The sequence below is a fragment of the Sturnira hondurensis genome, unplaced genomic scaffold, assembly GCF_014824575.4.
Source record: "Sturnira hondurensis isolate 20B ecotype Veracruz unplaced genomic scaffold, ASM1482457v3 Scaffold0006413, whole genome shotgun sequence".
NCBI classification, from domain to species: Eukaryota; Metazoa; Chordata; class Mammalia; order Chiroptera; family Phyllostomidae; genus Sturnira; species Sturnira hondurensis.
The window spans coordinates 31,144,283-31,158,088 of record NW_028079044.1 but is presented as its reverse complement, the minus strand read 5'-3'; the positions used below and the strand labels follow the sequence as shown (position 1 = coordinate 31,158,088).

Here is a 13,806-nt window from a genome sequence, read left to right as displayed (position 1 = left end):
TACATCCTTTTGCATATCAGATGGTTTCTAATTCACTACTTTCTATAAAACTGAAGTTTTCAATGAAGATGTTCATTGATTATCACTAAACATACTTTTGATAAAAGAAGATTAAGTAATTTTTGGAATATAAATAGAAACATGTTTAAAGAACTGAATAACATTATTATAACAACACTCTGTAACCTCACAGACTATCTTTTTTTTCTTTGTAAAGAAAGCTGAGAAGTTTTCCTAAACCATAAGTTTAGGAAACCTAAACCTTTATAATGTACAGTATGCATGGTAACCCTGTGCTCCCGAGTAAGATACTATTTCTATGACTGATGAGACTGCTGCACTATGTTTACTGTGCTAACATACTGAAAAGATAGGGCACTCAGTACCTCTACTTACAGGACATGCAGAAGTCTACAACTGTCTGTAAAAAACCCCACATGTTAACTAAAGAGAAGAGAAGTACTAAATCTTCTTTAGGTAACTGAGAAGTTACCTAAAAGAAAAAAAAAAGGAAGGGGAGTAGGTAGAACTGAGGGGCTGGATCCTATCTCATCCTTTCAATAAACAATGTTATCTATTTATACATAAATTAAGACACTTCCTGTGATATTTTACTTTTTATGTGTAATACTTTTGAAAATTTATAATTTATGTTGCTATAATCAATTGTTATTAATTAATGTAATAAAAGAAAATTTTCTTCTAGATTTAGTTAACATTTGGGATAATGTAGTTTTTTACAGACAGTTGTGGACTTCTGCATGTCCTGTAAGTAGAGGTACTGAGTGCCCTATCTTTTCAGCACGTTAGCACAGTAAACATAGTGCAGCAGTCTCATCAGTCATAGAAATAGTATCTTACTCGGGAGCACAGGGTTACCATGCATACTGTACATTATAAAGGTTTAGGTTCCCTAAACTTACAGTTCCTCTTCTGTAATATAACCCATGGTATAATGCATGCCCCCTGGCCTTCTTCACGTCACACTGCGGGAAGTGAGGCTCAAAGAACTCATGCAAACGCTGGTACCCTGACTGCTGCTGTTGTTGAGACTCGTGTTTTCTCTCAGAATGCATTAAATTAAGGCAGACCAACTTGTTAAGATATCATGTAGGGTAAACCTTAGACCCATTACTACTTCAACAACAGTTACAGAAAATTTTAAAATAATGTTATTTCAATATGTACACACAAACACATAAATGTAAGTGTATGTGATTTACTGCAAAGAAATATAATAGGGAATAAAAATATAGTAACAAGATTCTACAAGGAGGCATAATGGAAATACAAGTTCAAAGAGAAAAAGTAATGATGCAAATCTGTTAAAGAGGAGTATATTTAAATATTTTTAAACAGATAATGATAGGGGGCAAATTGTTATGTTTAGATTTTACTGTACATATAAGGTCCAGCAGAAACAACGCCTGCTTGAGTGTGGTTGGTAGAGTAACAATATGAGTGTAATGATTTACAGTTTTAATTTGAACATTCCACCTAAAATGTCATACGGTGTGCTCGAGTGTGATAGTGTTATGTTACAGAATTACACGCTTATGATCTTGTAAGAAAAAAGGGGCATTATTTGTGCCAGACCCCATACTTTAAAAATCAGTGTAACAGTGCTATGTATATAGCAGGTATCCACTAAGTATTGGAGAAGACTTTAAAACAGGGATCATTCATCATCACCTGCCATGAGGTGGGGGCCATTTTAATTAGTATTTTGATGAACCTTCTTGCTCTGAAACATTTTAAGTGTTTCTTTACCACTAAAACTAGGCATATATTCATATTTTTTGCATGAAATCACCACAAAGAATATTAAAAATGGGTTGAGTTAAAGAGTATAAAATAGGAGCTAATTATTTTGAACAGATTTAATGTCAGCTTTTAATCATAAATTATATGTTTCAAAAGTACTCTGTAACTGGTGTTCAGTGATATAGAAAATAATTTTAAATCAAAGGATCTCAATAATGGTTTTTTTTTTTACCTTTCTTGTGGCACAGCAAACCAATATTCATGTTTCTTATCCCTCTGGGCATACTGTTGCATCGTTGCACTTGCTTGGGATACGAATGTCTTCCTCATTGGCTTTCCAACTCTGAGACATAAGAATTTATGTAATCGATGCCTTCTCTTTTCTTTTAAAAGTGCCGAACCTAGAATTGAGACACAAACACTGTTTATTCAAGTCTTATACACCATGCTTAAATGATTTAAATTAAATAATACTTATCTCCAAACTTCTGACAAATAATTACGGACTAATACTTCAATTTATTGACACTCAGGTGAATTCTCTTAACTTGTATTTTTTTCCACCAAAGGTATCGGTACAACAAGACTAATGAACTAACAGCCACAGTATAAACTGAAATTATGTCTAAAGATCAGGGAAAAACGTCAAAACTTCAGAAATTCTTGTTACATTTTTGTTGTAACAACCATACTCAAATAATTACATATACAAATACAGACTTCTATACATTGTCTATCAGCTTTCTAGAATACTAACCAAGTAAGTCTGTAGAATTTTTAAAGGTTTACTCTAATATAGCTGTTACAGACAAAAATTTAATTAAAGAGATTCTAAAGTTTTTACATACATATTAAGGTGTGAATAATCAACAATATGCTAGACACAGTCATCCGTTTAGACAGTTTATTGAGCCTGAGTTATCACTGACTCTCCCAACCACAGATTCGCACATACGGCATCAAGGGCCTGACAATAAAGTTGAATTTAGGAATCTGGACATTAATTAGTTTATGAAGGCATCATAGTGTAGAGGAAATATGTAGTTATGTTCAGGAAATCTGGGTACTAGTCATGGCTTTCTTCTGTGTAACACTGTGGAAGGCAAGTAATCTGAGCCTAAGTATCTGCATATGGCTAAAAAAAAACTTTTACCATTCCCCCACTGATATATTCCAGTTTTATATTTATTGAACAGTTTTATTATATATGTCATTAAAGATCAGGAATATTTCCCTATTACAGAATCTTAAATTACTTAAAATTAGACTCTTAATTACCTCATACCCCTGCCACACAAAAAAGGGGAAGACACCAAACAGCAGCGATGGGGGATATCCTCCTGAACATACCATACCTACCAGCTCTTCTCCCTTCAGGAGCTTGTCCTTACAGACCCTCTCCCCAGCACACCCACTACAGTGAGAGAGCTCTACCACAATACAGAACCCCTTGTTCCACCTTTTTCAAAGATTCTAAATATGAGGCAACCATCAGACACAAAGATATCAATAAAGATGTTCCTGCCAGTATTCTTTACAGCATCAAAGATAGGAAATATTTTAACAATAGGAACTGTTAATTACAAATGAACATCTTAATATGGAAATGGGAAACATTCATGACATAAAATGTTAAGTGAAAAAAGCAAAAAATAGCATAATTCTGATTTTATATAAAAAACACATACATACATATAAATATCAAAGTTGTGTATATATATGAATATACACATAACACACCAAAGATTGAAGACAAATGTATCAAATATTAATAATGATCATCTCTAGGTGATGAATTCCAGGTAATTTTTATAAATTCTATAAAAATTCCCTGTATTTTAAAAAAAACATCTTTAATGGATATTTATTAACTCTGAATAAAAAAATCATAATTATGAAGGAAGAAATATTCAATCTTTTATACAGTTTGCTTTGAGTAAATTATTTCTTTAGTATCTACTGAATATAATCCTTAGGTCTTCAGAATATCTAAGATGATAGAAAGAAAATTCAGTATTTGAAAAGCTAAACCAAATCAATGTACATTGCTCATAGAAATGTAAAATGGTGTAGGCACTGTGGAAAACAGTTTGGCAGTTACTCAAAAAATTAAATGTAGAATAACCATGGAACACAGCAAATCCACTTTGGGGTATATGCCCCCCAAAAACTGAAAGGAGGGGCACGAACAGATATTTGTACTCTGGTGTTTACAGCAGCACTGCTCACAAAAGCCAAAAGGCTGAACCAACCCAAATGCCCATTAGTGAATGAATAGATAAAGAAAATGTGATATAAATGATGGAATATTGTTCTTTAAAAAGGGAGGAAATTCTAACACATTTTACAACATGGACAAAACCTGAAGGCATTATGTATTGGAAATAAGCTACAAACAAAAAGACAGATATTATATGATTCCACTTATATGAGGTACTTGGAATAAAGACAAAAATTCAGAGACAAAAAGTAGAATGGTGGTTGTCAGGAACTGGGAAAAGAAGAAAATAACTTTTTAATGGATACAGTGTCAGTTTGGGAAGACAAAAAAGTTTTGGAAATGGCTGGTGGTGATAGCTGTACAACAAGGTGAATGTACTTACTTCCACTGAATTTTACATTTACTAGTGGTAAAAATGGTAAACTTTGTTTTATGCATATTTTAATAATAAAAATCTGAATTTTTAAAAATAAAAGAAATGTCATGTATAACTTAGATTGGCCTGGAATCAATATTCCAACAGACTATAAGAAATGTTACCTAAGATATAGGAGCTGAACTCCATTGACCCATTAAACAAAAGCAGCATATTTGAGACACAAAAGGCTATTTCTGTAGTTTCCATAAGTAAACAGTTCCTCAAAACAAAACTGGAAATGAAAGTGCTGTTTTAATTTATCTGTAGTGCTTCTGTTTAAAGGAAAACATTTAATCAGACAATGAAAGAACTTCTGGATACTGCAAGAACTGAAAGAACAGACTTTTATGTCTAACCGTAGTTTTTGAAAAAGATGGGATTACAATTTTATCTATTACAAATTGCAATTAGGATATTATATATACAATGAAAAAAAGATATTTTAATGAGGCAACACACCAAAAACAAATACAAAATAAAAAGGAGAAATCAAATTGTATTACAGACCTTGCATGCATTTTCAAGAAATAAACTGTTTAAAAATAATAGAATGTGGTGAGTTGGGAATGTTTAAACATGGTGGAAAAGATGCTCATTATATATGTATAATCTCCTGTGGGATGAGAAAAGTCAAGAAAGCAGAAACCAGAGGATTATGCTTGGCCCCAGAGAAACAGCAGTCAGGAGCCACTCGATTCTTCTGCAGAGCAGCCTAAACTGGAACAGCTTTTGAGTCAGCGAGGGAGAGGGAGACGCTACGCAACAATATGAACTTTATATACTCTTTACCACCTACCTTCTATATCAACAGCTGCTATTTTATGCTTAATTTCTTTCTGTGACACTTGTTGAATATTTTCCCTCTGCTCTTTAGTTTGTTGCATAGTATGGGTTTTCCAGAGTTTCCGTAGCTCCTCTACCTCTGTCTCTGAGTCCTGATTTTGTTCCTTCCCTTGTTTTTCTTTGACAGTTTGCTTTTGTTTGACTTCTGTTGCTTTCCCACAAGGTGTACTTTCTTTTTTGTCCTCTTCTAGGTGCGGTGAATTCTCATTGAGAAAATCTTGGTCTGCATTACCTTTCGTATTTATGCATTCTTCTTTAGGGCCTGATATTTCTTGAATATTATCTGTAGGCTGATCTTCCTTAGCAGCCATTTCAAGATTATTTAAATCAGTTTTAAGAGAAAGAGCTCCAGCTTCACTTGCAGAATGTCCAGAATCAGATTTTACCTGATCAGCAGTAGTAGCAGACTTGGACGTGACTGCTGAACATTGTACTCCACTCTGACTGACAGTCTGCACAGACTCTGATGATGCACCAGACGATTTGCCCTGCCGCAGCTCATCGGAAGAGACAAGCTCCTCCCGTATCGGAGAGAGTTCTGATTCTGTGAACACATCTTCAGAAAGAGACTCCTCGGTGCTCCTAGGAGCAGTGCTGGCACTATCGTTACCGGCCTCACGGATTCTTGAGTCTATTTCATCAGTATTACTTCTTGTCACTTTCTTTAAATGGCAGAAATCCCTTCCTGATAACTGATCCGATATTTCTCTGTCAGTAAACAAAACAATCAGTTATTAGATTTTTTAAATGGTAGTCTTTTATTTTCCACAAAACTTACCATTAAATTAATATTCGAAAATAGGCTTTTCTAAAAGGATGTAGCATACATCTCTTAACAGCGTATCACAAATTTTGATTTATTCATATAAACTAAGTAATAGTTAAGCTTTTGCATCAATTACTCAAGATACAGGAAACATCAATGTAAGATTTCTTGAATACACCTGAAGAGAAGATAATGATATAAGTTTTGGGTGAAGCAAAGTTCTAAGTTAAAATCTATTCATTGATAGCATATGAAAAATAAGCTTAGGTAAAACTTTGATTAAAATTTATATGTCTTAGTAAAGAAATACATTGATTGATATTACACACATGTGCATGCACAGTGCTAATTTACATTTAAATAGAGATTAAAGTAAAATATAGAGCTCAAATGCAAAGCTGAAAACCAACCTGAGTAGAACTGAGGCAAAAGTATTTACAGGAATTCTTCAGGCTACCAGCAACAATTCTTGGTAAAAACTCTAAGAGAACTTTTTCAACTAAAGGGACTAGGTATTAGATAGCTGAATGATTTATAATTGCACCTAGATTTCCATGTTTAATGCCATTTGTGTATGTAAGTAATTTCAAAAGTTAAGTCTAAGTTCCAGAGGGAGGTAGTACAAACATCTATAGCATGAAATACAACTCAGCAGTTTAAAATGACAGTTAAAAATAGTTTCTGATAGATGGAAACTGCATGAGTTCTTAATGGAAAAACTATTAATATTTAGTCAAGTTAGAAAATAAAAACACTGAAAAGTAATTCAACATAAAAATAACTGCTTGTCTCTGGATGGTGAAACTGAGTTAACTCCTTTCTTCTTGGTCTACCTCTTGGTATTTTTCAAATTTTCTACAGTGATTAGGATGGGAACAATTTATTTTTACAAAAAGTATTAATTAGTTGAAGTGCAGTGCCTATCTCTGCCTCTTGTATCTGATTCACCTTAAAAAACACAAGCATTGAACTTGTGCTATCAAATATGTAACAGTGTCATCTACTGGTGATCCGCTCATGCTGCATACAAGGTGGGGCACAAGTAGGTTTACAGCTGTATGGGGAACAGTTTATTCTTGTATTATTATTTAATTATTATATTATTTTCCATTAGAACAGTAAACCCATTTTTTCCCCTACCCTGTATATAGGTCTTGAAATTTGACAAAGTTTTCAGAAACTGTACATTTTTTAAAAAGATTTTATTTTTTTATTTATATTTAGAGAAAGAGGAAGGGAAGGAGAGAAACATCAATGTGTGGTTGCCTCTCATGTGTCCCCTGCTGGGAACTGGCCTGCAACCCAGGAATGTGCCCTGACTGGCAATCGAACCAGCGACACTTTGGTTCGCAGCCCACACTCAATCTACTGAGCTATGCCAGCCAGGGATGTACATGTACATTTAATAAGACCCTTAGATAAGAAATAAGTAACAAACCTAACAGGATATATACATCTATGTAAGTGCTATCACCTTCAGTGTTAATATGCCAAAAGACTAAACACTTATTAATGCCAGTGATGCTTCTACTACTGAATATAGTTTCAGAAAAAATACCTTTAAAATAACTTCTCAAGCAGTTTAAAAGAAAATAAAATCTTACACCTCACTTTTGCCATGTATGACATTACTGTGAAATACCACTTCATTTATATGGTTTGTCACAAATATTGTTTTAATAAATTTTTAAGGAGGAACTGAATGTTATTTCTTTTTCAAGATATTTAAAAAAACATTTAGATCAAACACACATCAAACGCAGTTTTTCCAGGTAATATTCTGAATGATAAAACAGTGCTCTGCAAGAGTAGGAGCCCTAGAGCATTCTTGTGCAGTAATTATGGATCATTCAACCTAAGAGAATCCCAAAATATAATGCAAATGGAAAAGTGGGGCAAGAGAAAGTAAATCGTACCAATGACTGATAATATATACATACATATATAATCTTGTTTCTTTTCATTTAATCCTCCCCCCCCACTGCAATAATCCTTATTTGCTGAAACTGACTTTGAATGGTCTGTAAAAATAACTGACATTAGAGGATATCCTAGAAATTATCTGTACCTTTAAAGATGAGTTTATCAAGCCAAAATAATATCTTTTGAGTGAAAGGTATAATGAACACTTTCTGAATAAGGAATTTTATTCTCCACATGTATCTTAACAACTCACGTAGTCTGCCTCACAAACAAAATAATTTGTTCCTCTCCATTCTAAGTTAGTTTTATCCCACAAGATTAATTTTAAAACAGCCTTCACCATCCCTATGGGCTAATAAAGAAATATATGAGGTTTGTCCAGAAAGCATGCAGCCAAGTAATATGAAAAATAGAGTCGTTTATTGAAGAAGATACAAAATACAAGAAACACTGTACATAGAACAATGACGCCTCAAGTCCCCTTCAAAGTTAAGACCTTCTTGAGGAGGAAATCTGGTTCATTGGTAGCAGTTTGAATCACATCATCAGCAACTACAGCATGATGTTCCTTCTGCGCTGGTAGCAGAAGCTGCAGAACAAATTTTGCCACAACACATTTTATGCCAAGATCCTGTGTCAAAATCTCAGACACAGTAGTTTTTGGAATCCCCACATCAGCTTCTAGTTCTCGCACTGTCAGCTGCCAGACTTCGTTGATTGCAGCCCATACACATCAGACACATTCAACATTCTCAGGTGTTCTGCTTGTTGCAGGCCTTCCAGAATGCGGACCACTTTCAACAGATTCTCGACCATCTTTGAAGTGTTTGTGCCACACTTCTATTTGCACTGCCCCCAAAAGCTTCTGAATCATCCTGAATAGTTTCCATGGAGGAATGTCCAAGGTTAACACAAAAATTGATGAAAATTCATTGCTCTACTTGCTCAGTCATTTTGAATGCGATGGCCACACAGTGCACAGGCTCACTCAAGGGCATCTATTGCTCCCACTGACTAGTACAGTGAAGTGTGAACATGTGCATTCCAGTCCACTCTCCTTGGCTGCTGGGTTACACTGATGTCATGCAAATAGTTCTTGTTATATTAATAATAACTGAACTTTTTCGGGACACACCTCGTGTATTTCAGAATAAGTTAAAGTGAAGCCAGTTTTTAAACTGTTGACGGTCATGTATGGACAAATGTGGGAGTTCTTGTCCCTTACATATCAATTTCCTTCCTTTCCACTTCTTTCTTTCTTCATATACCTATTTTTTAAGCTTCTCCTTTTATTTATTTCTCCCTTTTCTCTCTAGTCAGTCCTCTGGCAGAGCACATTGCATGCAAAGGCTATGCTGACCTGTTGTCTCACACGTACGTTACCAGAATCACAATCAGATAACCACACATCCCCTGACCAGTATATTTCAAGGTTAACTCTTCATAATTGTGTAATTTTTGGATCTTCCCTCCCATATTTTACACTTTTCTGAGAAAGAAGGATGCAAGCATACAAAGCACTAAATTGAAACGGAAAGCTGCTCTGGCTATGGCAGTGTCAGGTTTTCGCTCACGTGGCCTCCTCAAGTCCCACCCCAGATTCTTCAGGCTCTTGTGAGAAAAATTAAAAGCTACCCATGATCGCTCATATTACCTTAAATTACTCATATAAATAACTTATAATTCTGAATGCTATGTGTGAATTTAAAAAAGCTGGTAAACATATAGTAAACTCGTACTTTAGGTTATTTTTAAATACACAGTTCTCTGACCAAATATACAAATATAAACCTAAAACAGCTCCTAACTATTCTAAGTGCATTGAGAATAATCTTTTCAATACTACATATATTTTTTCATTATTAATAAAATGAAAAGCAGCTATAATAAAAATACTTGAGAGTATTAGACTAGGGTCAACTATCCAAATGCAATAAAACTGCAAAGGAGTATAAAAAATGGTCTTACATGGGTAAGGATTCCTTTATTTTGCTATCCAAAATTTCTTTGTACATTGCAGCTGACATCACCTCTTCCATTGGACACATGATCCCATATTCCTCACAGCCATTCTCTTGAACCAAAGGGTCAGTTTTATGTGGATCAAACATTATATTATTTGGTGTAACTAGCAGCACACCACTGACTGTGCCCTAAGATAAAAAAGAAAATAATGTTTAATCTTCAAAGTTTAAATTTTCGAAAAGTATTCTAGCTATTTTTCCTAATTTTCTTCTGATGTTAGGCCATCTGCTGTATAAAAGCAGAACACTCAAGCATTAAGGCATTCTCATGGAAACATTAATAAAACACAAATTTTCCCAGGACGTTCTCCTCTTTAGTGGCAACAAAATAAAAATAAAAATTATATTCACTCTTAGTCAAAGTCAGGTATAAAATCTGCAAACTTAGTAAAATACTGAGTTATATCAGCAAGATAACTGCAGTGATGTAAGAAGGGACTATAAACTCCTCTAAGGCCTGAACCATGTTTTACATTAATTTTCGTACTGCTTCCCGTGTTGTTCCCTCACTTAGAGGTACCAAATACAGTTTTACGTACACAATGCAGGTTAAGAAATAACGCTGACAATTTAATCCACTATAAAAGGAAAACAGTATAATCTCTTTTAAAACATCTTTTTAGAAAATCTGTTTCACTTGACACTGCTACTACCTAGGAATGTGACCTTGAGTAGCAAGCAAAGCCGCAGGGCCTCAGTTTTTTAATCTGTAACAGGAATGTCAAACTCATTTTCACTGGGGGACACATCAGCCTCATAGTCGCCTTCAAAGGGCCGAATGAGTAGTTACATTTTTTATAGTCCTAAGATTATTTCGACCCTTTGAAGGTAACTGTGAGGCTGATGTGGCCCCCTGTGAAAATGAGTTTGACACCCCTTATCTATAAAATTAGGTAGATTTGATGACCTCCAAGGTATACGGTAATCATTTAAATTTAATCATAAAAGATGTAAAATTTAAAGTAACAGAAATAGTGAATAGTCACTGTTCACATAAAGAGTCCAACCCTCTCATTTTACAAGGAGCAAACTGAAGTCCGTCAGAAGCCAATCCCAGTAATATGAGCTAATTTAATGAATGCTTTGTATGTATCATGCTTTACATACATTATTGTTTATTTGATCATCAAAATCAACTCTGGGGTGAGTATACATATGAGAAAATCAAGGTTGAGAGAGACTGGGCAACTTGACCAGAAGCAGTAACACAGCTAGCCAGTAAGTGGTAGAACAAGATTCAAATTGCAGGCAGTGTGTGCTTTTACCATAATCCCTCCACATTAGAGTAACAAACTATATAATTGCTTCAACTCAAGTGCTGAATACATGATACCTTAATCCACTTTTTTAAACTCCCATTTCACTATATTCTAAAAGTATACAAATGAAGAACCAGACAGAATTCTAAAAATATACCAAATAGTTACTTCAAAGTTGTCTTGTGTTTTTTTTTCTGAAGCTATTAAGAAAAACTTAAATCCTTTTTGATTTGGTACCACACCCACCTTCCAATTCCATATTCAGCTCTCTGAATTTACTTGGTTTAACTTTAAGAACATAAAACTATTTTTAAAAATAATGAAGTAGAACAAATCTGACTAAAAACAGTGACCTAAGCACAAGTGAACATTACAAATGTTCAAGACAATAAAACATGCATATCATTTACAGTAACTGTCTGCAATATTGGAGAGAAAACTATATGCATTTTGATGGGGGAAAGGGAGTCAATCTGAAACTATGAATAGTATTTCTTTTTGTTCAGGCCATGGGCCATCTAAATAAGTAACTTCATATAAACCATCACTTAATCATCTTTTGTGTAATATTTTAAGTAGATTAACACACATCAATTTGTATTCCTGGATCACATGCCAATTCAGGCCAACGAGAGATGGTAAAGTATGTTGTACAAACATTTACATTGCCTGGGTATAATCCAAGAAATAGACAGTCAAGAGTAGAGTATATACAATGTAAGAGTACCTTGATACATATTTCATATATTCAAGAATTGAGAAGAAGGATTATGCAAGTAAATAGGGACTATGAAAATATAAGAGATACACTTTGAACTTTGATGAAAAATACACTAGAGATAGAACAGCAGGTCAGACATGGGAGAAAAATATCAGTGAACATAAAGATATAGCAATTGAAATTGCCTAAAACAAAGAGAGCAGAGTACCAGGGATCAATGAGAGACATCCTTGAGAAGCTTCAACATGTGTAATCTGAGTTTCCAAAGAAGAGAGAAAAAAAATTTGAATATGGACAAAAAGTTTACTAATTTGAAGAAAACTATAAACTCATGGATCCAAAAAGCTACATGAACCTCAAGCAAAACAAACAAACAAATAAACAAACACCAAGGCACATCATAATCAAATTGCTCAAAATGAGTGATAAACAGACCATCTTAAATGAAACTGAAAGAAAATTATTATATTTTGTACAGAACACCAAATACTAAAACAACAGAAGACTTCCCTTCAGAAACATGCAAGGTAGAGAATGATGGATTTCTGAAATATCTTTAAAATTCTGAGAAAAAAGAAAGCCCTGTCAATCTAAAATTCTATGCCCAATGAAAAGATCTTTCAAATACAAAGAAATGGCCAAAGATGTAGGATAGCAGATAAGCTTATAAAAATAAGCTCAATATTGTAAGTCACTAGGGAAATGTGAATTAAAACAATGAGTTACTGCTGAACACCAGTTAGCATGGCTCAAATCTGAAACACTGACAACAGCTAACGCCAGTGAAGATGTGGAGCAACGGCAACTCTTACTGATTGCTTGCAGGAATACAAAACGGTATAACCATATTGGAAGATATCTTGGGAGTTTCTTGCAAAGCTAAATATAATCTTACCCTATGATCTAGATCTATCAATAGCAATAACACTCCTTTCTACCCAAATGAGGTAAACCTGGACATGAATGTTTATAGTGGCTGTATTCATAAGTGCCCAAATTTTGAAGCAAAGAAGATGTCCTGCAGTTGGTGAATGCATAACATCCACACAATAAATTATTATTCAGCAATTTAAAAAAAGCTGTCAAAGTCACAAAAAGATGTGGAGGACTCTCGCACACATACTGCTAGTGAAAGAAGACAATCTGAAATCCTACAATCATACTATATGACTCTAAACTACAGGACACTATTGAAATGGCAAAACTACTCAGTAAGAAGATTAGCAGTTTCCAGGGGTTGAGAAGGAGAAATGACTAGCCAGAGTGCCGAGGATTTTTAAGGCAATAAAACTATTCTCTATGATACTGTAATGGTGGGTAGATGTCATTATTTGTCAAAGCTCACAGAGTGCAAAACACACAGAGTGAATTCTAATGTAAGGTATGGAAATCCATTTAAAATATAAAGACAGAGGCCAAAAGTAAAACAACAAAAACGATAAACACTAATGCTAACACTAATCAAAAGGGATCTGAAGTGACTGTATCACAAAGTAGATCACATAGCAAGAATATAACCAACAATAATGAAACAAATCAATTCATCAAGATAATATACTAATCTTAAACACTTTTATGCCTAATGGCAAAGCTTCAAAACACACAAAACAAAAATGAAAGGAGAAATAGACAACTATAGCGAGATTATTTCAACATCCTCCTGTAACTGATAGAACAAATACACAGAAAATCAGCAGGAATACAGAAGAACAACACTATAACTCAACTTTAATTAGCTGACATTTATAGAATAGTCCTCCCAGCAACAGCAGAATACACATCAATTTCAAGTACACATGTAATATTTATAAAGATACACCACATTCTGGACCATAAATAAGTCTTATATTAAGCCTTCAAAAGTAGC

The 13,806-nt window shown here is 34.1% G+C and overlaps 1 protein-coding gene across 9 annotated transcripts in view; it reads right to left on the bottom strand.

Annotated features, from left to right (window-relative positions):
* Positions 1-13,806, bottom strand: part of OXR1 (oxidation resistance 1) — a 367,132-nt gene that overhangs the window by 34,722 nt on the left and 318,604 nt on the right. For all 9 annotated transcript variants that reach the window (XM_037048379.1, XM_037048382.1, XM_037048384.1 and 6 more), the window contains 3 exons: positions 9,904-10,088; positions 5,200-5,954; positions 1,997-2,165 (listed from right to left, as the gene is read on the bottom strand). In XM_037048379.1, coding sequence (XP_036904274.1) covers positions 1,997-2,165; positions 5,200-5,954; positions 9,904-10,088 — 1,109 coding nt within the window. The remainder of the gene's footprint in view (positions 1-1,996; positions 2,166-5,199; positions 5,955-9,903; positions 10,089-13,806) is intronic.